Below are 27,772 nucleotides of genomic sequence, written 5' to 3'. Positions count from 1 at the left end.
GTGTATTCTGCCACCTCTCCTTCCCTGAAGGACGTGGCCCCGCAGCGTACCCTCTCTCTCAAGAACGAGGTAGGCACGCTTTCCCAGCGTTATCCAATAGTCATTCTGAGTGGGTCTTGCAGAAACAGCAGTGACTGTACTCCCTGCTTGGAGCCCTGACTTCCGTACCATACTAGACGGTGCAGTGCGCTCAAGCAGGACGCTGGAAGGGCCAGCATCCTGGCGTTTTCCATAGGGATCCCATTCGTGGGTTCAGTTCTGACGTACGTCGAACGTGACCGACTGAAAGGGAACGTCTCGGTTACGTATGTAACCCTCGTTCCCTGAAGGAGGGAACGGAGACGTACGTCCCGTCGCCAGATGCTGTGCTTCCGCTGGGAGTCCGGTCACCTTTCGGCTCCTCAGCAGGAAAAGCGCTGATCTATCATTCCACTTCCTGTTTTATACCCGCGCTGCGGGGTGGAGCGTGGAATGCGTGATCGCATGCCAAATTTCATTGGCTCGTTGTTAGATGCTCGAAGTAGGATTGGTCTCTAAAGTAAGATCCCATTCGTCGGTTCAGTTCTGACGTACGTCTCCGTTCCCTCCTTCAGGGAACGAGGGTTACATACGTAACCGAGACGTTTTGCGTTTCAAGGACAAAAACCTGACAAATGACTTAATAATCAGAATTATTTTTTTTTTTTTTTGGAGTTTCGCATTTGCATCGTGGCTGTATTACGATCTCAGGTGTGCATTTTTTTTTCTGAATATTCAACGACCCAGAGTCAATTATTCCTTACTTATTCATTTAAAGTATTAGCTGTGTTAACAATTTCTTTCTCTGTCCAATAGCAAAGTGTTTTTGTCATTTAGATACATGCCCATTAAATGAACTGTATGTAAGAAATGTATTTCAGTTAATCATAAAATGGCCCTGATATGTCACTAGACATTAAGATATCATGTTCATTTCAAATTCTTATATCACTGACAACAGTAGTCCGGGTATTGTCATTTAAAAGTTGTTGTTGCAGCCCTCAACTGATGTTGATGTTGACATGTTGTGTTTTGGCCTGAAGCTCCGCCCTCCAGCTATCGACCAATCACAAAGTCAGCAGTGTTTGAGCATACGGGTTGCCAGATCTGCTCTAGTTACCACAGCTGCAGCTACAAACGTTCCTGCTGGATCCTGCAGCCGATCTGGCAACCTCGTGTCAGGGCGGAGGGGGAGAGGGGAGACAGCGCTCTACAGTCATTTAAACGTGATTGCAGTAGCGTTTTGGCCACAATCTTACATAGACTTCCTTTAAGAGTTAAGCAAATAGGCTTCCTACTATTATACCCACACAATGGCAATTATCACATTCGTTCTTCAATACAGGCCAAGTTGCTGGATATTGAGTTATAAATGTGTTATGTGATTGTAAATTCTTCAAATATGAGACTCATATGTACCACATAACAGTTAATAATTATACACTGCTCTTTAAATGTTTGGAGTCAGTACAATTTTATTCATCAGCATTATATTAATTTCTAGTTCAAATGACCTTTTTTATTTATTTATCAAACGTATATATATATATATATATATATATATATATATATATATATATATATATATATATTCAGAAGATAGCCTAAAACTGGAAATAGGCCAATTAAGTAAGATGTTACATGTGAAAGTTAAACTTGTGGGGCTAATGAAGATGTTAACAGACGGAAAGTCATTTCCAGTGCACACCGCCAAGCTGGATATAATTAGTGTGATAATAAGTCTGTAACGTGTGGGATCAATGGCTCTGTTAGCCGGCTCATTCATTAGCCTCTTTGCCACACCATCGATCAAAGCTGACTGATCTACACAACTGACCAACAGCTCAGACATACACGTGTGTGTGTGTGTGTGTGTGTGTGTGTGTGTGTGTGTGTGTGTGTTTTCAGCTAAAGAGCAGATGGTTTGTGATCCGTTGTGTTCGGAGGCGGGATGCTGGGGTCCTGGTCCAGAACAGTGTCTCTCGTGCAAATACTTCAGCCGAGGAAGGACATGCGTCAAGTCCTGTAATTTATATTATGGGTGAGTGTGTGTGCCATCAAGTAATCCGTGGTGTCACCAGGGGCGTCGGACTGGGGGGATAAAGGGTACTGAGTAACCAGGGCCCGAGGCAGGGGGGGGCCCTTAGAAGTCAGTTTTCTATACATACACATAAATGGAACGGGGGCCCAGCAAGATGGTTTGTACCCAGGGCCCAAAATTTGGTGCTACGCCGCTGGGTGTCACTTTGCTTATGTACACAACTTTTAAAGTCTTCTTGCTCTTCTGTTTCTTAAACAACTTTAAGCGGGCAGTCACCTTAATATGAATATGTGTTTTCATTCGCAGAATTTTTCAGATAGGCCGCTGGCTCTAAAGATATATCTGCAGTGTGTCTATCAAGATCAAGGGATCAGAATGCTTTTAATGCTATTTATAACTCAAAGGAATAGACAGACTCTCATGCTTTTCTGGCAGGCTGAAAAAATTACATAAAAATAGGTTAAGAAGAGAACAGTCAAAATGTCCAGTGCTAAGATTTTGTTTGCAAATGCATGTTTTTCTTGTCCCAGAGCTATTCAGAGCAAAATAGGTTTTCTGGATTTGTTTGATTAGCATGAACATTTTTGTTTTATTCTATAAATTGCTGGAGGTTTGATTTGTTCACACCGACGCTGGATATAATTAGGCCACAATTCTTTTAAGCCACAATCGACAAGCTTTCCTCTCAATGAATCTATCAACAACAGTAACAGATGACAGTAGTATCGTTAGCTCTTTAAGTGGTTTCCACTTCCATAGCTTTTCTTGTATGTCTGTTTAGTTAATTGGACTTAATAACACAAGCCGCTTAAAATCCACGGACACTGTACAGGGTCCAGAATATGAAAGTATTGGGGGGGGGGGGGGTGTCCTAAGGGGATGTTGTCTAGATGTTGTCTAAGGGGTTATTACAGCTTACTCAACATATACTTACATGCATATCACTTTTAGCAGTGTTTTAATTTAAAGGGTTTCCTGTAAAATGAGAAACATTTTGAACTTAGACCACTGTATGTGTGTATGGGAAGCTTTTCAATTTGGGTAGGCCAAATCCAGGCAAAAACAAAACAATAATGGCCCTGGATTTTTAGAGGCTAGCCCCTGGTTGCAATGTAAAAAAGTATACCTCATATTGTAAATAAATTCTATATCCAATAACTCATAACACATTGTTGTTTATCTGTTCAAGGGATATTCGAGAGTACGCCAATGGCTCAGTCTGTGTTGAGTGTGACAACCAGTGTGAAAAAGCCAGAGAGAAAAGTTTGACCTGCCATGGCCCGGTAAGAGCCTTTAAAAACACGCAAGGCCCTACATTTATTGTTGATTTTATTTTGCTTCAATTAAAACTGGATAACCTTGTCATCAAACAACAGAAAAGCCTAGATTTCTGGATAGCCTAGATAGTCGATTGCATCCTCATCTTAGTGCAGCTCCAGACTGCATATAACAAGAAACAGAGTGATATTGATTAGAAACAAATTAAACCATCTACTTACAGTCTCAAAATGAAATCCTGTCTGTAGCCTTATTTGAAATGAATCATGTATCATCATTAGACCATATAAGATGATGCAAGACATTGTTAACCATGCTGTATAATAATTGCATATTATTGATGTACTGTAAAAAGGTTGGCTATTAGTGATGATTTTATTCATTCATTCATTCATTCATTCATTCATTCATTCATTCATTCATTCATTCATTCATTCATTCATTCATTCATTCATTCATTCATTCATTCATTCATTCATTCATTCATTCAATCATTCCTTTGTTTGTTTGTTTGTTTTCTTATTAATAGTTAGTAAAGTAGTTTTTATAGCGTGTTAGTTTAGGCATATTGTTGGATTAAGGGAGGTAGAATGTGATCATGTAAAATAAGGCATTAATATGTGCTTCATAATTACTAATAAGAAGCCAATATCTTAGTAATATGCATTCTAATAATAATCTAGTGAAAACAGAACCCCAACATAAAGTGTTACCAATATACTTTGATTTGATCTAAGCGTAAGTTTTAACAGTTGGTGCATTATTTTCCCCAGATGTCCTATCTTTATGCTATGGATTTGTTTTTAATTTTTTTTTTTAGGAGAGGTGGTTTATTTTCCTTAACAATAGGACTTATAAATAATATATTATGCAAAAGTGCATTAAGTGATAGTAAACACTTTTATGTTGATATAGATTCAAATTTCTATTTCAAATAATCATAGTTCTTAAACTTTCTTTCACGTTTTGAAATAAAAGTATACTTTTATTCACCTAAAATCCATTGCATTGATCTAGTGACAAGTGACAGTAAAGACATTTGTAATGTTACAAAATATTTATATTTCAAATTAATGCTGAACCTATAAAACTTTATATATTTATAAAAATAAATAAAAAATCACAATTTTCACAAAATATTGCAGCACAATAATAATTGATGATATACAACACTGATAATACTCAGAAATATTTCTTGAGCAGTAAATCATCATATTAGAATGATCTCTGAAGGATCACTGAAGACTGGAGTAATGATGCTGAAAATTCAGCTTTGCATCACTAAAAATAAAAAAATAAATAAAAAAAAGTTAGTTATTATCCTATTGTAATAATATTTCGCTATTTTACAATTCTTTAATCAATGCAGCCTCGGTGAACATAAGAGACTTCGGTCCCACTTTATATTAAGTGGCCTTAACTACTATGTACTTACACCAAACAAATATGTACAACGTAATTATTGTGTTCTGATTGTATTGCAAAGCACTTTTGCTGATATTGAGGTGGGATACGGGGTAAAGTTATGGACAGGTGGTGGTGTGGGTCAGTTTAAGGGTAGGGTTAAGTGGAAGGAAAGTGTCAACAGTGTAATCATAAAGGTAATTACAAAACATAAAGATCTAATAACATGCAGGTATATATATATTAAAAAAAGTAAAATACATGCATTATATCAAATTATCCATTTCAATGGTAGTATATAGTAGTTAAGACCTCCTAATATAAAGTGGTTCCAAGACTTATTTCGAAAGTATTACACTTATAGTGACCCCCAACATTTGAGCAAATAGTAAGAGGAACACAAGTTGTATCTTGGGACCAGAACGTTTTTTAGAGATCAATTCACATAGCGCCGACAGACGCAGACCGACACCGACATTCACCGGCTTACAACACGTCACTTCTTAAACAATCTAATTCTGATTCGCCATGTTCAATCGGCGAAAACAAGCTCCGACAGACGGCAGCAGACTCCGACAGGGGTAACACACTGATCCGACAAGAGTCTGTTGCCATCTGTCTGCATCTGTTGGTGAACTGCCATTAGAACTTTATAAGATGGCTTTTTTTTTTTTTTTTTTTTTTTTTGGTTGAATGTGTTAGAAACAGTATGAAGATACAAAAAAACTGATGCGTCCCTGAAATTATATTATACATCTGTGCTCGTTTAATTAAATTAAATTTCCTTCCAACCTTTTAAACAGTGCTTCGGTCTCTTGAGACACATTTCCTAATCTTCTGTCTCTCTTTTCTCCCATTATAGGGTCCAGATCACTGCGTGAAGTGCTTGCATCTGAAAGATGGGCCCAACTGTGTGGAGAAATGCCCTGATGGTCTGCAGGGAGCAAACAGCTTCATCTTCAAATATGCTGAGACCAACAACGAGTGCCATCCCTGCCACCCCAACTGCACCCAGGGGTAAGAGTGTTTGCTTGTGTTTGCACTTAAATCTATTTGTAAGCGTCTTTCCTTCTTTAACTGCATCAAGCACAATATGCCCAGAGCACTAACCTAATTGCCCATGTGGGTAAAGCCGTCGTGGTTAGTGCATTCAGACTTAGACACATGGGCCTGGGGGACATGAGAGTGGAGAGAACAGGTTCTTGACTCCTCAGATCAGTGGTTTGCAACTGGTTTTGCTGCAGGACCCAGATCTTACTATGGACATGAAGTGGTGACCCAACACAGAGCTAACATTTTTACTGGACAAAAACGTCTTTCACGTTAACATTAAAGGCACAAAATGTAAGATTTTTGGATTTAAATATCCAAAAACCACTAGAACAATATAAATGTTGTTGACTTGTATACTTACAATATCCCAAATGTTTCCAAGATTGTTCAATTCCAGAGAAATAGGGGCCATATCCGTGCATTGCCTATCAATGTAACCATACCCGCGTACTTTGTAGAAACCATTGAAAACCAAAGACACTTTGATATATTATTTGTTTTATTAGACAAGTGAGCAACTGTTTGGATGATTAATCAACAGAAAATGAATCATTGTTCTCCAGCTCAACACAGTTAGTCTTATTGTTTAAATCTGGTTTCCTTGATTTACCACGATTAGCATCTTTCACTTCGCCTAATATCGATCTAGCTAACTGTAGTGAGCAACATGTGTCTTGTAAACAAGAGCATTATAACATAACTAATACTCTATCTAACATGATAAAACAGCGCTGTTTTAACCCACACATGAACGGAAGAAGTGAAAGTAAACGTCTGCAGCATAAAAGATATGCAAAATCAAGGTGCCATCATGCTACACCTGTTTTGATTAAGTGACCTCTAATGTAAAAAATTAAAAATAAAATACATATTGTGGCTTAATGACATTTAAATCACACTTTTCCTATATTACAATTTCTGTAATGTATCTGGTCTTTGTGAGTTTATTAGGTTATCATTACTCTAATACAGTAATTTAAAAAGATAGGATACTATTTTATTTTTATTTTTTATTTAATTAAATGCAGTATAAGAAATACTATCATAGTGAATATAATATAACTCAACTATGTTGATTATAACTCGATGATATGATTGTCTGTGTTGCAGTTGTACTGGACCCCGGGTACAAGATTGTGTTGGCATGTTGGACCGGTAAGAGCTCTCACATATTCTGATTTGACCAAGGACAATTTACAATGACATAACATATTTAAAAAATATACAAATAATTAAAGCTACACTGTGTAACTTTATTAGTTTATTCTTAGCTAAAAACATTTAGTTCTATCAAAAATATATGTGCTCATTAATGTATATTTACTTCTTTCAAGTTATAAAGTATTCTCGTAAGTTTATAATATGCCATTGAAAATACATACGGGTGAGGGGTTCGAATGCTGGTCGCCATGTTGCCCCTCCATCTTGAAAGTACATTAGCCAAAGAGGGACATACCCATAAATTCAAGCTTCGCCTTGGACTAAATTGGCCACCGTAGGAGTTAAAACGAAATCAGAATTGAGAGGAACAAAAACTAATATTCACTGGATGGTCATATACCTTTTCACGGCTAGATGGGGGGGGGGGGGAAATATCACACAGTGTAGCATTAAATTAAATTAAATTAAATTAAATTAAATTAAATTAAATTAAATTAAATTAAATTAAATTAAATTAAATTAAATTAAATTAAATTAAATTAAATTAAATTAAATTAAATTAAATTAAATTAAATTAAATTAAATTAAATTAAATTAAATTAAATTAAATTCGAAACGAAACGAAACGAAACGAAACGAAACGAAACGATCAACTGGTTTGGCAGAAAACAAACACATGCCAGCTTATTTTCTTTTGGTGTTCCAGGACTCCTCTGATTGCGGCTGGGTTAATTGGGGCTCTCTTTGTGATAGTCATCATAGCTCTTGGAGTGGCCGTTTACATCCGCCGAAAGAGCATTAAGAAAAAGAGAGCTTTGCGTCGTTTCCTGGAGACTGAGGTGAGAGAGACTGAGCCTGTTCTCATTTGCGTTTGCTTAAACCAGTAAGCACTGACTCAAACAGAAACATTCCATACATTATGCATAATATCTTGTGTCTCTTCTGTCTGTCACATTGCATCAATTTCCTTCCCTGTCCATAGCTTTTTCATAGATTTTTTTTTACGTTGTATTTCTTGGTAAGCCACATGCTTAAAAATTCCCCAGCGTACAGCACATAAAGTATTCAGCAGAGGGCCTTCCTCAAATGTGTGGCAGGTTTGTTGGGTTAATGCATAGCCCTGTTGCTCTGAATGACTGTGCAGCCTATTAAAAAACATGGCCTGTCTATGCTGGTTTGGATAATTTGCAGGTGGAGCAACAGTGTTATAGACAGCTGTCAGCCTGAGAAGATGCCCTGTATCCAAAAGCTGACAGAGACACTCACGCACTAGAATCCTGAAATCCGTTTTAGCAAACCCGAGACCTCTGTTCAAGCAGAAAGTGATGCATTTTTGCCAAGAATAAGAAAAGGAGAGGTCTAGACCAAGTGTTTGCAGATTACCTCAGAAATTCTTTGAAAGTGTAGATAAGGTTAGTGATCGTTATCACACTAAATAATTCATAAAAGTGGCACAACAAGCTGCACATTTCTGCTTCAAAAAGCCTTTTGAATGCCTCCCCCATCGACTCCCATTGTATGTGCTTAACTGTACAAATGCTATTTTCCTTAATCTGGGGAGGAGTTTAAATTCTGATGATAGTTATATTGAACCTGAAACACTTGTTTACTTCAGCAGCTCTGAATGCTCTATAATATTAATCTACTCATGTCCTTTTACAGTAAATGCTTGCCACATGCTAATTTCAGCACTACATAACTGGACAGCTCCCTCTAATGCTCAGTCTAAATGGTGTTTTTCAGCACCACAAAGATGGACAGCTCCACTCTGTGTGTGTGTTCAGTCGACAACTGACCCCCCTCTGTTTTGTGCTGCGATTGGTAACTTAATTTAACAGTTAGTCCTGAATAATTGATAACCATTAAAAAAAGATTTTTATTTTTAAATATTGCAAGTAGACACTAAAGTTCTTAATTGTAGCTGCTATTAATGGGTTGATTCCTTTAATTCTGAAAAAACAACTAAGTTGTCATTTAGCAAATACTTTTTCAATTCATCTGGTGGTCATTACAGTGACAATTCCCCTGGAGAAACCTGAAATGAAGAGTTCACCCCAAATATAATCATTTATTAAATGTATGTCATTCTAAACCAATACAACATTCATTAATCTGTGGAACACAAAGTTTTAGCAGAATGTTCACGCTGCACTTCTGCATATTCCACATAACTTGTATTTTATTTATTTTCAATTTAATTTAATTTGAATTATTATTTTTATTTTTGGAGCTCAATAGCAAGTCATATGAGTTGGAAAGTAGGACTTTAGACATTCTGCTGGAGGGAGTTCTCCATGTGTATTCAAAAAAATAATAATACAAAATACATATATATATATATATTAATCCCCAAACACTGCACCTGCCCCTAAACCTACCCATTACAGGAAAGATTCTGCATTTTTACTTTCTCAAATAAACTCATCCTGTATGATTTATAAGCATTTTGAAAAGTAGGGACCGCTGGCTGGTCCCCACAATGTAGGTGAGCTCAGGTTTTACAATCCTTATGGGGACATTTGGTCCCCACAATGTAATATAAACAAGGGCACACACACACACACACACACACACACATGTTGGTCTATGTGGTTTACAGGGACTCTCCATAGGCGTAATGGTTTTTATACTGTACAAACCGTATTTTCTATCCCCTTACACTGCCCCTGCCCCTAAACCTACCCATCACAGGAAACATTCTGCATTTTTACTTTCTCAAAAAAACATCATTTAGTATGTTTTCATTTGAATTATGAGGACATTTGATATGTCCTCATAAACCACATTTATAGTGTAATACCAGTGTAATACCCATGTAGTTATGCAAATTTGTGTCCTCATAAACCACATAAACAGGCTCACACACACACACACACACACACACACACACACACTCACACACACATTTTTTCTTCTTGCAAGCGAGCTACGGCCCTAATGAAACTACAAATGCCACTTTGTATTTGCAATTATGTATCTATTCATCCTTCTCAACCTTTCCTTCTTCTCTACCTCTCTCATCTTCAGAAGCTTGGTTCCTTTCACAACTGTTTACTATCCAAATATCAGTAACATCATTTATATCCCTCCTGAGGCCCAATAACTACAGCATAAACAAATTTAATCCCAGAAATATGGTTAAATGTAACTTCTAAGAGCTCTGTTTATTTGAGCATTCAAAAGTTGTGACTGATCTGAGGCTCGGTTGTTTAAGCAGTTGGTGGAGCCGCTGACGCCCAGTGGTACAGCACCAAACCAGGCTCAGCTGCGGATACTGAAGGAAACTGAGCTCAAGAGGGTCAAGATTCTGGGAACTGGAGCCTTCGGCATGGTCTATAAGGTAGCACTTTTACAATTATTGTTGCATTGAGGTGGTTTGTAAGATTTGATGAGTTACTGGCAATTCTGATGTGTTCTTTATAAGGGGATCTGGGTCCCAGAAGGGGAAACAGTGAAGATTCCAGTGGCTATAAAGATACTCAATGAAAGTACTGGACCTAAAGCCAATGTGGAGTTTATGGATGTGAGTAAACTATCTTGGTCTTAATAATACATTGGTCTCATATTAGGTGGCCTTAACTACTATTTAATAACATGTAAATTGTTAATTTGATACAATGCAATTGTTGTGTACGTACATGATTTTGTATAGATAGATAGATAGATAGATAGATAGATAGATAGATAGATAGATAGATAGATAGATAGATAGATAGATAGATAGATGGATGGATGGATGGATGGATGGATGGATGGATGGATGGATGGATGGATGGATGGATGGATGGATGGATGGATGGATGGATGGATGGATGGATGGATGGATGGATGGATGGATGGATGGATGGATGGATAGATAGATAGATAGATAGATAGATAGATAGATAGATAGATAGATAGATAGATAGATAGATAGATAGATAGATAGATAGATAGATAGATAGATAGATCGATCGATATAATTTAATATAAAGTAATATAATAAATATTCAATGTCTGTCTATCAATAGTCATTAAATGTCATATTGTTACAACAATTACTTTGTTTTAAACCAAGTAAAATGCTTGTGTGTCCTAAAATATTGTACATTTGCAATGCATTTAGGGTAATTTCCATGTATGGAAGATACTTGTTGCCCATAATTTTTGCTCACTCTTGGAAGAAAAGGTTCTATCGGCCCTACGCATTTGGAACCATTAAATGTGTATATATATAGAAGTATAGTTGAGTATACTCCAAAGACCCCTTTATGCTAAAAAGGTTTCTATAATGACAAGAAAGAACCCTTTTGGCACTTAAAAAGGGTTCTATATAGAACACTGCAAAAAAAAAAAAAAAAAAAAGCATTTCTTATCAAAGAAAAAAAATGCTTTTTTTATCTTAGCAAAAACTCTCTTAATTTTGAGTTATTTTTTCCCAAAATAAGACAATTATTTTTGCTTGTCTATACTGTTTATATGTTTGGACTAGAAACAAGACAAAAGTAGGAAAAGCATTTTTTGCAGTGAACTTTCTAGGGGTTCCAACTATGTATCACCGATAGAACCTTTTCATCTAAGAGTGTATGGAATGTCTTTGCAATCTTTGAAGCTCAATATCTTAAAACTGCTCAGAATGCAGAAAGAATCTTATAATTCCAAGGTGGCGAAATGTTATGGCAATAATGATAAAGGCATTTGATTTTAATAACCATACTTTCCATTGAGATGGCTCACATTCGGGTCTTTTTGAATAATCAGTTTTAATATACTTAAATGCGTCACATTACAGATGTAAAATGAGTTGTGTATGAAATTTATCTTGGCACTGAGAACAGGAAGGCATGATCTGCAGAGAGAGGAGTCCAATAACAGCGAGCAGTCACATATCAGTTCATCTCCTTCATGTCGTCTCTTTCGTTCTCTCTCTCTCTCTTGCTGTCCCGAGATTCAGGGAGAGGTCAGGGTCCTTTAAAAAGCCATCAAAACGTAGCCTCATGTTCTGCGGCTTACCGCGATTGCCTGGGAATTCCTTTGTGCTTGTTTGTGTGTTCTGTTATCTGTGCAAGCTGATGCAGAGCTACTCATGAAAGATCCATATTCATCCCTGTCTCCATTGTAACACATCTTTTTTGTGTGTATTTATGAAGGCAGTGTTTTCCTTTTGCATGGGTAATTGAGTGAGACAGGCCAGCAGTCACAAGCGGAGGTCATCGTCGCTGTAGGAGGCAGTGTTTGCAGAGAAAACTGTTACCTGTTAGACCTGTATTATGAAACATACGTCGCCTAATAAAAAGTGCCTTAAACTTTAGCATTAAATGTTAATATCTCAAAGAGCTTTCCATCATTTTGACAGATAACGAATACTGTATTTACCTGCTTTGGGGATAAGAAGTGAAAAGAGGAGACGATTACATTTTAAAGCATCCATGTGGAAACAAACCTGGAAAAAGGTTATTGCATTCCAGTGAATTATTCATGGGATATATCGTAAATTAAATTGGGAGAGCAAACCACAAATGCACAGTATGCTTTTGTCTATTTTACTGTTACAGCGGAATACAAAGGGAAAACGAAAATATCCAGAAGGAAAAGAATGCTGCGATTGATACCATGGATATACTTGTGATATTTATATCACATTAAAGTATAGAGTGTTACCACACCATATCTATTTTAACGTTACAGTAGTTCCCCAAACCGGAAGTGCCGCCGCTAATTCAGTCTGCAGCAGTGACCTGATCTGACCTGTCTCTGTCCTCCAGGAGGCGTTGATCATGGCCAGCATGGAGCATCCTCATTTAGTGCGTCTGTTGGGGGTCTGCTTGAGTCCCACTATTCAGCTGGTAACTCAGCTCATGCCCCACGGCTGCCTGCTGGACTACGTTCACGAGCACCAGGAGAACATTGGCTCCCAGCTGCTGCTCAACTGGTGCGTGCAGATCGCAAAGGTAAGATTAATTTCATGAGGTTGGTGTTATCAGTGAGACAGCATCCCTGTAAATACTGCAGGAAGTTGTGTGTTTTTGTATGCAGCCTTGGCTTTTGACTTCAGGAGATGTTTATTTTAGTATGTACGTGTATTTGAGAAGGGGATCATTTATGCAGAAATGAAAATTCTGTCATAATCTACTCAAAACATAGGTTTTTCATCTTCATATGGGGTACAAAAGGAGTTATTTAGTAGAATATCCAGGCTGCTCATTTCCAAATCATGAATCTATTAGGAGTGTAACGGCTCTCTGCAAAGAATCCACCCACAGTTCGGCATGCACTTGCACCGTGGTTCATCTCAAATCTCATGACGCATCTATAATATGATTTGTTGAAAATAACAAGACGTAAAACAGACAGAAAGAGTTAGGCTAATGTATGTTACTGTCGATGGATACACATTCTGGCTTCCCAACATTACAACAGCGATGAACAAAACGCGTGGACAAAACAGCCACTCTTGTCTGTGCTGTCTGCTCGAACACAACTCATTTACAAACATGGTAGACACGTCGGGAAAGACACGTGTGCATGTACTGTATAGTATGTACTCTGTCCATGCTTTATTTCCTAAATGGACAGAGCTCATCAAATGACATCAAATGAATAAGAAAGCACTTACTGCTCTTGACTGAATAGCTTTTGTAACTTCAGCAATGATTAATCTGAATTTAATTTATTCATTGAAAATTACAATATACAATGTGATTTTTATATTTGATTAATTTATTCAATTTCTGTGTTTGAAAGCTAGTGTTCCTGAAAAAACATTTACATACATTTTTGCTCAATTTTATGTATTTGTGCAATTGCTTATAGGTCGAGTATAGGTTCTTATTTTCTTTATTTTGATTTGGAACTTGAATATAGCTAATAAAAACTTTTCAGCTGAACATACTGAACAGTACCAAAACTGTGACTCTAAAACCGTGATAGAACCAAACTGTGAGTAAACTGAACCGTTACAACCCTAGATTGTATAGAGTACTACAGTTGGGTTCCGGAAGTAAGCATGCCATTTAGTTTCTCCATAGGGAAATAGATTTGTTATTTTTTTTAACGATAACTTATAAACCTTTAAATGCAGTCCTACTGTGGGCTATGTGGTTGTTACTCGATAGCATTTAGTAAATCCATTGAAGCTATCAACTTGTATTATTTCAACGTAGTTTTAATATAATCATGTTTTATAGCAGATTTTTTGGTGAACTACATGTCCCATGATGCTGTACATACATTTCCACAAATGTTAAATCAAGTTAAATGTGCCAAAGGATCTCGTTAGCTCCCCCCACTCCCATGAAGCTCTGCGAATTACATAATCAAGTCGGCCTCCCTATACTCTTTCCAAATACTTAAATATTTCAACATATGCATATTTTGCAATTAACTTAAATATGTTGCAAAATGCAGCATCCACTCAACACAGTACGCCTACACCCGAGTGGACTGTGTGTCACCGGACCACTTTGTAATGAACTACCTGCCGGACCAACAATGGAATCCAACGGTGTGGGCGGAGGTATAATGCGTGTAGGACTTTTCAGCATTTCTGTGAAGTTCACTTTCTTTGGATACCAATGTCGCTGAGGGCCTTTATTAAGCCCCTGAAGCCGTGTGGATAGCTTCCATGATGGATACATGCACTTTTATGTACTTCAAAACAGAATCAGCCATTCACTGCCATTATAAATCTTGGAAGAGACAGGACATTTTTTAACATAATTCTGATTGTCTTCATCTGAAAGAAAAAAATCATATACACCTAGGATGGCTTGAGAGTAAATTCATGGTCTAATTTTCATTTTTGGGTGAACTAACTTTTTCATCTTATATTAAAGGGCATGCTGGGTAAGTGAAGACAGCGTGTATTTTAAAGTCTATTCATAAATCTTTCAGATTGGAACGAAAAAAAGAAAAAACAAACCTTCTCTGAATTTTTACCTGCTTGTAAATACTACTATATAGCTATATTTATTCTTTTGTTTTCATGCTGAAGCAAAGATGCAGTAGAATAATAAAGGGATAAGATTATATATATATACATCATAAAACTGCTCCACACGGCTCCGGCGGATTAAAAAGGGCCTTCTGAAGTGAATTATTGCGTTTGTGTCAGAAAAATATCCATATTTAAAATTTTATAAAGTAAATTATCTAGCTTCAGGCTAATCACCGTTCTTATTCAGCTTATGAAAAAAGTGTAGCGCCTCTCGCAGTTCAAAACGCTTGCGCTACGTCTGACATTGCACAGTTACGCACGTCAGACGTAGTGTAAGCATTTTGAAATAAAAAGAAGAATCTAAAAGAAGAATGTCATATATACTGACTTGAAGGTTAGTAAATCATGGGCTGGGTGAACTAACTCTTCAAGTTTATTGCCATAGTCTAAAACAGATACTACTAGGCTCTTTTTGCTACTAGAAATCTCGTAGAAATGCCCAACAGGATTGTGTTTTATTTTATTTTTTTCCATTTTTTGTATTCATGCTAAAATTGACATTGCTCTTTGGAATAAAGGTATTTGATTTTGAAGTTATTGCTTATTTTCCATAATATTCACAATAATGCATATCTTAAGCAATTGCCTATAGCCCTGAGAATACTGAAGTTAATTGCAATTAATATTGATTGCAGTGAAGACTGATATTTTAGGAAACTGCTAAATTTATTGTGTTTCTAATACAGTAAAAAATAAAAAACTTATTTACAAAATGCAACATATTTCTGTGATTATTTGAAAATTATAATATATATTTATATATTGAAAATATATTGTTTAGGTTGTTACTTTAATTCTCACAGTTTACTGTATTAGACTGTGAAATCATTTAACAGTGTGACTACAGACATATACAGCATTTCTGGTTTACAGACTACTACTGTAAAGTCATTTTACATATGAATACCGTAAAAATAACGGTATCCTGCTGGCGTCTCTGCTGTCAGCTCTTTACTGTAAATTATAAAAATACAGAAATATACCGTTTTTCTAGTTTACAGACTACTACCGTAAAATCATTTTACATATGAATACCGTAAAAATAACGGTATACTGCTGGCGTCTCTGCTGCCAGCTCTTAACTGTTATTTTACAGGGAAATTTTTTACAGTGATATATATATATACAATCTTATCCCTTTATTATATATATATATATTTTTGTTACATGATGGCAATATTGTGCCTTACAGGTTCAGTTCTGGAACTAATGAATAACACTTGTGCTCTAAAAATTATTTAGTATGTCTTAATTAATTCTATAAACTATAATACTGATCTGCCAACATTGTCACTCTATGATAAATTAAAATAAGCTGATAACATCACTGTTTTCTCCAGGACGACTGTACAGCCAAATCAAATTTTGTTGCAATATTGTCCTGTTTAACACTGATAAACTGCTTTGAAACAATCGTCATTGTAAAAGTGCTATATAAATAAAATTGATTTGACTTGACTTGACTTCTACCACATCAGTCCCTTTATTTATAAAAAAAAAAAAAAAATGATATATGACTAGAAAGGTCATGGAATAGTCATGGGATTTCCGTGGTCAAAATGTCTGAGAACACTGTGTTCTATTTCACAGCATTCCCATTTAAGTCCCCTCTGTTTCACTGCCTTAAAAATGTTGAATCTGTCTGCTATAAATGGATTGGCTGAGTTCAAGAGATGGGTGCTGGTTTGTTGTAACTCACAGCTTTGGGCTTTGGCCTAATGGCACCTATTAATCAGGTTGTAGGTTGAGCAAACCGCTCGACAACCTTGCCTATTCCTGCCCCGGAATTCTGCTGTGACACGGACCCGCTGCTAGAGGTTTTCCCGGTCATGCTGTGAAAATGTTCAAATGCAGTTACCGGCCAAATTCTCATCGAGCTGCCAAACTGTTCCTGCACACAGTGAAATAATAACCTCGGCATGGGATGAGATTGCACTCATTATAGGATGATGTATTTAAAGCAGATTATTTGCCTCAGTTCTCAATTGAAATGTTAACTGGTGTGAATCCTATCCACAACGCAGTAATCAATCCTTTCCCATCTGCCAAGAAATTGAAACTGTTACCATGACCATGATATATTTCAGTTGACCAATCAGAACTGGTGCAATACACTATGTATGACAGTGGGCAGACCCCCAACACACCAACATCTCTCCCAGCATGCTTTGATCGCTATCAGCCGCTCTGTGCGCCCACAGTTCCGTTGTTCTTTTATTGTGCAAGTGGGAGTTGCAACCAAGAAGCAAATATTGTAATTGATATTTTCCACCCACAGTATTACTGAGCTATTCATAATACTCCAAAACATAATTTTTCTTATGCACAATAAGGAATCTTGTGTCATTTAAGGAATAAGGAATCAATGTCTGGCATTATGCACATTGTCTTTGTGAACCTGCCACTGTGAAACATTTCACCAGTTAGATACCCTTCCTCAGAAATTTCCCTTTGTGCCGAAGGGATCTCCTTCCAAGATTCCCTCTTTTGCATACTGTGTGTGTTCTCCCGAGATGCAGACATGGAAAAACAGGTACTCTCTGAGTACCTCTGTGTCTATTCCCTGCACAAACGGCTTTCTTTAGCTGCAGGCTTATCTCCTTTGGCCTCATTAGCCAAGCTCTAGGTCCCACAAACCTCTTATCCATTCCATATTTCCTTCATTTGCTATGTTTCTGTGGAGTATCCAAATGAAAACTTGAATGAATTATTTTCTATATGACATATTTGCATTCAACCAAACCTAATGTTTTTTGTTTTTTTTGTTTGTTTGTTTGTTTTTTTTTGTGCAGAGCAATAAAGAAATATCCTGACGTGGTCATACTCAGTTCTAGTCAGAATGAGTCTGAAACTGCTCCATCGGGCTGTAATTATAGGGCGTGTTTCAACCAAACCAAGAAAGACCTCAATTGGATAGACCTACAACAAATCAGAGCAACAGAGCGACGCATAATGTTAGTTTTCAAATGTCAACAGAACTCAACTGCACTATGTTGCCAAGTCTGCGGTTTCCCCGAGGGTTGTTTTCCATGTCCGCGGGTTGAGGTGAAGCCACCTTAATTATGTGATATAAACTCATGAGTGCGAATTTTAGCAAGCAACCGTGCCAAAATAACACACAGTTTACCCCCAAATGCTATTATTTTCTGGAGAACCCCCCTCGAGAAGCTATTGTTTTGGGCTAGTATCTTTGCCAGTGTTGTAAAAAAAAAGAAAAGAATTTAAGGATACACAGAGTACTTACCCAACATGATCATCATTTCTAAAAGAAACAGTGAAGGTGAATGCATATACGAACAGGTTCTCCGTTTAGGATTAGAACAAATTCAACACAAGAGCCTTTAATGACGTTACTGTCGATCATCTGTCCATCATCGTCTAAAGCCCGCCCTGACAATTTTATTGGTCCGAACAGTTTCTGTTCAGGCATAATTACTCCTCTATGGATCAAGTCCAAACCGAATTGCCCGGGCTCAAATGTTGTGGGCAGGGCTGAGTTCAGCTGGCATCCAGGCTAATAAAGACTACACCTTACTATTTTGGTATCATAACTGCCTTAATTCTTTGTGGCATAGATTGAACAAGATGCTGGAAATATTCCTCAGGGATTTTACTCCATATTGACGTGACATGATTTGTCGGCTGCACATCTATAATGTGATTCTCCTATTTCACCACATCCCAAACATGCTGTATTGGATTGAGATCTGGTGACTTCGGAGGCCATTTAAGTATAGTAAACTCACTGTCAAGTTCAAGAAACCAGTTTGATATGATTTGAGCTTTGTGACATAGGCTATATCCTTCTGGAAGTAGCCATCAGAATATGTGTACACTGTGGTCATAAAGGAATGGACATGGTCAGGAACAATACTCAGGTCAGCTGTGGCTTTTAAATGATGCTCAATTTGTTTTAAAGGGTCCGAAGTCTGCCAAGAAAACATCAACACATGCTTACACTACCAGCAGTATGAACCACAGGATGTATCCATGTATTCTTGTTGTTTAGAGCAAATTCTTACCCTACATTCTGAATGTTGCAGCAGAAATCAAATTATATTGTCCAATTTTGTTGAGCCTGTGTGAATTGTAGCCTCAGTTTCCTGTTCTTAGCTGACCGGAGTGGCCCAGTGTGTCTTCTGCTGCTATAGTCCATCTTCTTCAAGGTTCGACATGTTGAGCCTTCAGAGATGCTCTTCTGCAGATCTTGGTTTTAATGAGGTGTTATTTGAGTTACTGTTGCCTTTTTATCAGCTTGACCCAGTCTAGCCTTTCTCCTCCGACCTTCAGACCATTTTCTGTAAACCCTAGAGATGGTTGTGTGTGAAAAACCCCTGTAGATCAGCAGTTTCTGAATTATTCAGACTAGCCCATCTGGTACCAACAGTCATGCCACGTTCAAAGTCACCTAAATACCCTTCTGATGCTTAGTTTGAACTTCAGCAGATCGTCTTGACCATGGCTGCATCCAAAAACTGGAACATGCTGCTAATGGAGGACACATTTCAAGGCAGGAAGGCATCAAGGCATGTCTGAATTCAATGTCTCGGTTTAATTAATAATTATGAGACACCAATGAGTCATCGCCATACTATAGCGCACAAAAACGCCACAGCCTATGACGTTGACATGAAGGCAAATTTAAACCAGGAAGTTGAAAATAGAGCAAAATGATTTTAAATGAACTAGATTTCTCCCACATTCAAAACTAACAGATAGTAACTTTGTCCTACATTGTCCTCCTTAAGTTGAACACACATAAATCTGTTAAAATCTCATAAAATGTGGTTTAGGGTTTCATGACCCTTTAACAGCCACTGTTTCTTTTAGAACTACTGACTTGGCAATCATTTAATAATGTTGATTACTATAGAAACAAGTTATAAAACTGCAAACATTTAGCTTATTTATTTATATATTTACTTGCACATATATTTTTCTCAGTGTTGAAACAATCACATGGATATTACTAAACATACAAATTTTACACCTACCTACACCTTTGAATACTAGTGACATCGGGTTGTTTAGAAGGTCACAGGGCGTATGTACCACCAGATTCTGCTCATCTCAAGCATCATAAAGGTAATGTGGTTTCTTACCGATTAGGAGAACTGCAAAACAAGATTCCTCCTGTGAGCTTGTTAGAAACACTCCCCACCTATTAATGAATGTGTAAATGTGTGTTTGTCTATTAGGATTTCATGTGTAGGGTTTGGGGTCGTAAGCTGTTGACACCACTAGCGACACTGGGCGTAATTTGTAGATAATTGCAGTTTGTAATGGGAACGAAGAGCCAAGGCCATGTCAGCTTAAGTGTCACTGAAATTGTAGCCATTACCAGAAACAAAACATGGAAATTAATGGCATTCTGGTTTAATTTGCACCTTCATCTTTTCATGGCATTTAATCTTAGCCTCTCCTTCGCTTGGGACTCTGAGAAATGTGAAAGAGGTTCTCGAACCTTTCATTACAGCCCACTCTAACATTTCTCCAAGCTAAATTGTAATAATTTCTCACATTTCCTTTTGTATTGTTAATGAACTTAAAGATTATAACTACGTATACAAATCTATTTAAACCAATAGATATTAGATACAAATATGATGATGACTTATCAGTGTATACTAACATTTATATTCACTGTATTGCAAAATGTGTTTGTATCATGAACGCAAAACTGCATATTCCATGACAAAAATATTTATACTATTATATTTATAATTAAGTAATTCATTTATTAATAACTATTTATTATTGTGGCAGTGAGCTCACCATAAAACGTTCATAGTTACTTGATTTCTTGTTGCGTTACACATTATTTATTGAATGCTTCTGATGTGCGTATGCTTTTGATATTTATTTTGGTATTGTATTAGCGACCTCTAAAACCTTTTTTTCTTTCTTCTTTTTCAAAAAATCAGGGTTACTTTGTGATATTTACTTTCCTAAATATCAAAAAGATTTATTGTTTCATTACCTGAGTGGTGACATTTCAGCAGATGCCATGAGAGGGGGCAATGGGACGCTCTGGGAATAGAGGAGCTCACCTCTGCTCTTCAGATCTGGGAAATCTTCACTCTTTGGCCAGAATCTGGCCAGCTATAATCCTGAAAACCTTTTGTAAATGGATGCTGAATTAAATGAGATGCTCTTTTTTATATGCTTTGTCACATTTCTTGTCTTCAGTCAGTTTTGTGACATTGCCAGCATAGACATCAGTGTAGAGTTACATTAAGGCTGTTTGTTCACTGAAGCACTTTTAGCCAGCTGAAAATGACAGGCGTTATTCTGGCTCATAGCTTGAGAGCGATTTGGCAAAGCAGCATTTTTGTAATGTATTTTTATTGTTTTTATTTTTTCAGTCAAGATGCTTTGGTTGGGGAAAATCCACGGTAGTGTAACTAGAATTTCTCAGATAGCTTGTTTCTGAATATAAAAAAAGTACTTGCTCTGGTCCTTGTTTTAAAGGGGTCCTATTATGCTTTTGCACTTTTTCAATTTAGTGTTGAAACATTACAGTTAGTGTGTAATGTTGCTCTTTGAGAATAAAAATGATATGCAATTTTACAAAGCTCATAGTCCACTCCAAAGGGAGATACTTAAATGAAATGTATGTAAGAAATGTATTTCAGTTAATCATAAAATGGTGCTGATATGTCACTAGACATTAAGAAATCATGATAATTTCAAATACTTATATCCCTGACAACAGTAGTCCCGCCAGGATATTGTCATTATAAAGTTGTTGTTGCAGCCCTCAACTGATGTTGATGTTGACATGTTGTGTTTTGGCCTGAAGCTCCGCCCTCCACCTATAGACCAATCACGACGTCAGTAGTGTTTCTGCATCCGGGTTGCCAGATCTGCTCTAGTTACAGAATTTTAACATGGGGCTCAATAAGATTTTGCTCCCTTCTGGAGCCTATCCCTAGTGGCCAGTCAAGGTTTTGCAGTTAACATTACTTCCGTATTGGCTTCAAGAGAGATCGCGGGAGGTTGCCGCTTGGTTTTACTCATAGGCCGTAAAAAAAAAATATGGACGACTCAACATAATCCGTTTCCGCTTGCCAGATTTGAAGCTTCCAGGCGGCCTGCACGGCGCTGACATCTTGGGACAGAGTCTGCGCAGTAGCGATTTTGGGACCGGAGTTACGCAGTAGAGAGCAGGAAGAAGAGCAGGAAGTACAGTCACAATATCAAAAGCCCGCCCACACACTCACAGATATAGAACAATTATTTATGTTGGTGTGACATAAACAGTTATGGGAATGTAGAAATTAAAGGTCAAGCTCCAATCTGCTCCCAAAAATCCAGAAAAAAGTCTGTTAGTGCCTCAGTGACAACTTCACTCAGAGAAGACGTCGAGCTCAGCTGTCAATCATGATGCCACACCCCCTGTTTTATAGCATCAAATAACTAACTAAAACTAAACTTATTTTAAAAATGAACACTTGAAATGAAATCATCGTGATGATAACTGCCTTCAAAGACATAAACTAACTTTGGGGGAAAAATATTTGAAGTGTAATTTTATTGTTTAGTTTGCCTCGCGTCCTTTAGAAAACACAGAGGGGTAGCTATACTGGGACCGGTCACCGGGGGGCGATCGAGGCATGAAAGCTTCAGTATCTGAGAGGGGTACCGCAGGCTTGGAACAACAGTCTAACAGTGAAAACACAGAAACACAATAAAAATGACTTGTTTGGCGGGGAAAGAGATAAACACTGTTCCGGAAAATTATAATGCCAATGTTTTTTTTTGTTTGTTTTGTTTTTGTTTTTTTTGTGTGTGTGTGTGTGTGCTGCACATTTTACGAAGAACATTTTTCAGGCTACATACAAAAGCTTCTCCAGAAATGGAGCTGTTTCCACTTTGTCGGGACAATCTGTTGTTTGTGGATCACAACTTGTAAGTATGTCTACTTATTTGTAGTTGCATTTTCTATTAGCAGTCCCAATAATATGTTTTCTGTTGTTGCTACCCTCGCCTGCTAGGGAAGCATTAGTGTTGATGTGAAGGGCCCTATTTTAATGATCTGAGCAATTCCACTTTTCCCAGTTTAAGACTGGAAAAAAAAAGGTCAGCGCGCCAGGAACATGGTCCAAAAGAGTTGTCCTTAAGCCCCTTTCGCACGGGACTAGTATTATCTAGGCACCTCTGGTGATTTGTAATAATTGCAGAGAATGTCTCGGATCTTAATCCCGTGCGAATCGACAACTCTGTGATTTGGCCAGGATTAGGTGGATCGTATATAATTTTTGCACGTTTTTTTTTTCTTCCTGTGAACATTTCTATCTTTATCTTTCACAAAGAATAAAGTCTGCATTCATAATGCGCACCGTTATGAATTCCTGTGCAGCCGCACGGATTATACTTTCACTTTAGAATGAGTATCAATTTGGGAGTAAAATGTTTGAATGGTGTTTTTAATATTAACATCAATACTGTTCTTAATAAAAAACAGAATAGAACAGTACAGTACAATGACAAGCTTGTTTAAATGGGCGCTTTTACATTTAGTTTTGAAACTGAATCATCCGCCGTATATTGTCAGCTTCTCTCTCGTGATGAATGAAATCTGACTCCTGCCGCTGGTCTCTGCTCAGTTCATGCCGTCTGTTCGCTAACTGAATGAAATTATGTTTATTTATTACTATAAAATAATCAAAACGATATCGAAGCCTGTTTATGATTTCATTCAGCTATATCTATAACGAAGCCTTGACATCATATCCGGGAGAAGTCAGTAAATTCAAGTAAAATCATGCATATTACTAACGTAAAATCGTGCATATTACTAACGTAACCTTTAGATAAGCGATTGACTTTAGACCAAATTTTAGTTTCGTTTTCAGTTGCCTCAAAATAGCAACGCACCAACAATGCGCCTGAACCCACCTTGTTTTCAAGTTTGCACACCCATAGGCACAATGCATTTGCTATTTAAACAATGCAGAACTACACTACCCATTCAGACCAGACTGGGGAGAGAGGAGCTGTAATAATGTAACATATGAAAATGAAAGCATATTCTAGTACACCCAAGATCAAGACTTTGCATAATAAAGCACCCCTTAAAATGATTTTGTTTTGTTGTTGTGCTTGATGTTGTCCTTCTTCATTGTACAAGCTGGATGTAACGGTTTGTTATTATAGCATTTGTCCCGCCCCTCCTCAACTGTGATTGGACTGCAGAGGCAGAACAAATGCCATAAAAACAAACCATTAAATCCTGCTTGTACAATGAGAGTAGAACATTTTTCGGCAACCAGAAAAAAAAATGCCAAGAGCAACACTCAGCGTGAAGTAGACACTCAGCACCTCTGCTGCCATTTTTACATGCATATCTCCCCCATTGAAAACATTTTTATTTATATTTTTTTAACTTTTTTTTCACATAGAAATGGGTCCAACACTGTTTTTCTTGTTTTGTCACTCTCAGATCATATGATGTACATCTGGATCAGGCCCAGTAAATCTTTTTATCTAAAAACCTATTATACGGTTAGATTAGTGCCCTGCAATGCCCCCGAGAAAAAAAAAAAATGAAGTGTTCATGTACAGTATATGTGTCATTTGAGACTTGTCCGGATGATGGACATTCTCTCTGCTGTGCTCTTGTCAGTCCAAAGGTTGGGGGTAGAGACAAGACTCCCAATGTCTCTGGAAAACAATGTTATGCTTCAGTAGACGCCACAGGAGGATTTTCATACTTATATTCCCCATTGCCTAGTTTCAGTATGTAGAGTCTATTAGTACATCTTCTGTATTATTCATGCAAGTCTAGGGGATACACTGGCTCTTAGTGTCATCTTTTCTTTTGAGATTTACAAACATGTTTGTTTGTGAATGAATAACTCAAACAAAGTACGTGCTCAATCAGAATGTTTTTGAATGAGTGTGTCCAACAGACTAGTATATTCCATTTCTTTTTCATGACCACTGCATCACCATATGGCAACATATCACCTTTGAACAATCACAAGTTTAAAAAAAAAAATCTACATAATATCCTGAAAGTAACCAATTATATTCTCTGTTTAGCCACACAACATTTTTTTCTATCCTATCTCAGATTGAATTTGTTGGTGTCATCCAAGATATGGTTACATTAGTGCAATTTTTGATGGCAAAAAAGGTCCATTGTCTATTGTCAATAGTGTACAAACACAACCAATATTTTATGGAAAGAAAATGAGTGCAGCGTTAGCACAAGTGGGTTTTAAGAGCAATACTAAAGGATACATCATAATAACTCAGTAATGACTGTCTCACTTTGACCTTGTAGGAGTTCTGTTTTTGAACTGTGTATATCAGTTTATAAAGAAACATTCATTTCAAAATGGCCCCGTATTTGTTTGAATCATTTTTCCATTTTGAAGTTTCATGATGGCAACTTTTTACATCTAAAATAGAGAGATATAATGCTGCATTCTAGACATGTCAGAATGGTTGCATGTTTCAATGTAAGCACACATGAACGCAGCACATTGTTGTCATAACTAATGGAAAGCTCTTTTTGAGTTGAGCATTTTTGAATTTGAAGATTGTCATAGATAGTTGCCATTGATCATCAGTACATATTGTGTCAGTACGAAAAAATAAAAAATAAAACGTAAGCTGCGTGACTAGATGGAGGAGGGAAATCAATTATCTGGAAGTGAGGAAATGAATATATAAGGTGAAGTTGTAGAGGAAGCAGGGGGAAAAAGGAGCCGGTTACCTGAGACGAATGCATAGCCAGAGAGACGTGAGACACTGTGTTTGGGGTCGGGTGGATCGCTAGAGTGAGCATGAGTTGCTGTGGCGGTTGACACTGAGTGTGTGCTACACCTCTGGACACCGGCTGCACAGCGAAGCGTGTCTTTTGTGCTGATGAGTGTGAGCAAGTTCTCCTGGTGATTCCCTGTTTTACCTTTTTTTAAACCTCACATCGTCAAAAACTTTACTTCATGCCATTATCGGCCAATGCTCTTACAACATAGACTGTACGTGCACACACACACACACACACACACACACACACACACACACACACACACACACACACACACACACACACACACACACACACACACACACACACACACACACACACACACACACACACACACAAATCGTTTTGCCACACACAAGCCAACCTATTCAAACATTCACACATCCACTTTCCCTATGTATTTTGTGAGTGTTGTGGACTACAGCAAAGTGTTATTTAAACGGTTGATTTAAAGGCGTGATGAATTGAGAAATCAACTTTCCTTGAACTTTTGATATATAAAAGTTCATGGTAATATAAGAATATCCTGTACGTTTCATAGCTGAAAACATCCTTGTTAGTCAAAGAAAAGCTTTTATAGACGCCAGGCCAGGAAAACGATCGTGTTCGGATCTATACGTCATCGACTGACGAAACACGCCTCCATAGTATAATAAGCATGTGTAATTCAATAGCCCCGCCCACCGACTCATGGACGCGTTCGGATCACACTAGCCAGCAGCAATAAACATGCAGAAAAAGATAGCAAGATATTGCGCTATCCCTGGTTGTGGAAGAACACAGTCTTCCTCTCATAAGCTTCCTTCAGATCCTAATATTAGGAATGTGTGATACTTCATTTATTTTTAATGAAGTTCCAGCTCACGTAGTGTTCACTTTCTGTAGGCCGATCACTTTCTGTCACTTTCAATTGTGATGCTGAGGATGTGTGGTTTTCCTCTCGTTCCAGCCCACTTCCTCTTTCCACCCTTGTTAGCATTATTGTCTGCAGAATTAAGCATGCTTTCACCATAGCGCCTTGATTTTCTTTTCTTTTCACTCTCTAATTAGTTCCAAATAATCAAGCGAGCCTAATTTTTGTTATTTGCCTATCCAGAGGCGAGAATATGTTGTAATAGGGCACCGAGGGACCCTCTTCTCTTCCTTTCCAAGGAAACTTTAACCTTTATAAATGCACACATAAAAGCTGGCGAATAAAAGACTGAGATAAGGAGACACTCTATGAATGCCCCCAAATGCACCTCACGCCGGCATTAAGTCTCGCTCCCTGGATCGGCATGCAGATGACTTGTTATGCTAAATGCAGGCGGTGTTTTGATTAGGTTACTCCTACTTTCATCTGGGTGCTCTCAAACATTGGACACAAAGGATTGCTCTTTGCTCTCCATTTTATCTATGTGTTCTCTCCCTCTCTCGCTCTCGCTCCCTCTCTCTCTCTCTCTTTATTTTTCATGTAAAAGTTAAAGGTCTGAATATAGAGGGGAAAAAAAGGGTCTTAAAAGCAAGGGATGCTTTTAGACATGCACTGCAACATCCAAGGAAGCCTATACTACCTTGGGAAAGCTATCCATTAGGATTCCCATTGATTTCAATGGTTTGTTGCTTGATTGGAGGATGATGAAGTAAGACTAACTGGACCTTGTTAACCATTCAAACTTTGACATCTTGGCAAGCTTAAAAGTTATTAATCCCAGGCTGGTATTTAGATACAGTTTGGCCAATCAAAAGTGGACGATGCTAAATACAGGTGTAAACGAGGTATAAAAAGTTTTGAGCCAGTCCACTTTCAACCATTTTCAGAAGTAATTGAAAACGTATTTGACAGGATTGCTTTCGTGGTGTACGCACCCATGTGGCCAATTGTGTAATGATACTCTGGGGTTGAAAAGACAGTGAAGCTGTTTAATATCTGTACATGACAAATTCTTACTTAGCACCAACGCAGATTTGAATGCTCACAGTGATCATACTTTACAAAGGTTTAATAGACAAAGCTGAATCATTGTCATTTAGGTACAATGTATTATGAGTGTTAAAATTGAGATTGCGATCTTCTAATGGC

At 37.5% G+C, this 27,772-nt stretch overlaps 1 protein-coding gene across 2 annotated transcripts in view; it reads left to right on the top strand.

Moving 5' to 3' along the window:
* erbb4a (erb-b2 receptor tyrosine kinase 4a) overlaps positions 1–27,772 on the top strand; it is a 239,765-nt gene that overhangs the window by 193,612 nt on the left and 18,381 nt on the right. For both annotated transcript variants that reach the window (XM_067442181.1, XM_067442182.1), the window contains exons 13-20: positions 1,927–2,059; positions 3,249–3,342; positions 5,604–5,758; positions 6,905–6,949; positions 7,662–7,794; positions 10,173–10,295; positions 10,380–10,478; positions 12,700–12,885. In XM_067442181.1, the coding sequence (XP_067298282.1) occupies positions 1,927–2,059; positions 3,249–3,342; positions 5,604–5,758; positions 6,905–6,949; positions 7,662–7,794; positions 10,173–10,295; positions 10,380–10,478; positions 12,700–12,885 (968 nt within the window). The remainder of the gene's footprint in view (positions 1–1,926; positions 2,060–3,248; positions 3,343–5,603; positions 5,759–6,904; positions 6,950–7,661; positions 7,795–10,172; positions 10,296–10,379; positions 10,479–12,699; positions 12,886–27,772) is intronic.

This window comes from Pseudorasbora parva, chromosome 4 (genome assembly GCF_024679245.1).
Source record: "Pseudorasbora parva isolate DD20220531a chromosome 4, ASM2467924v1, whole genome shotgun sequence".
Classification (NCBI taxonomy): domain Eukaryota; kingdom Metazoa; phylum Chordata; class Actinopteri; order Cypriniformes; family Gobionidae; genus Pseudorasbora; species Pseudorasbora parva.
Note: the sequence above shows the minus strand (reverse complement) of the source record. Positions and strands in the feature narration are given on the sequence as shown.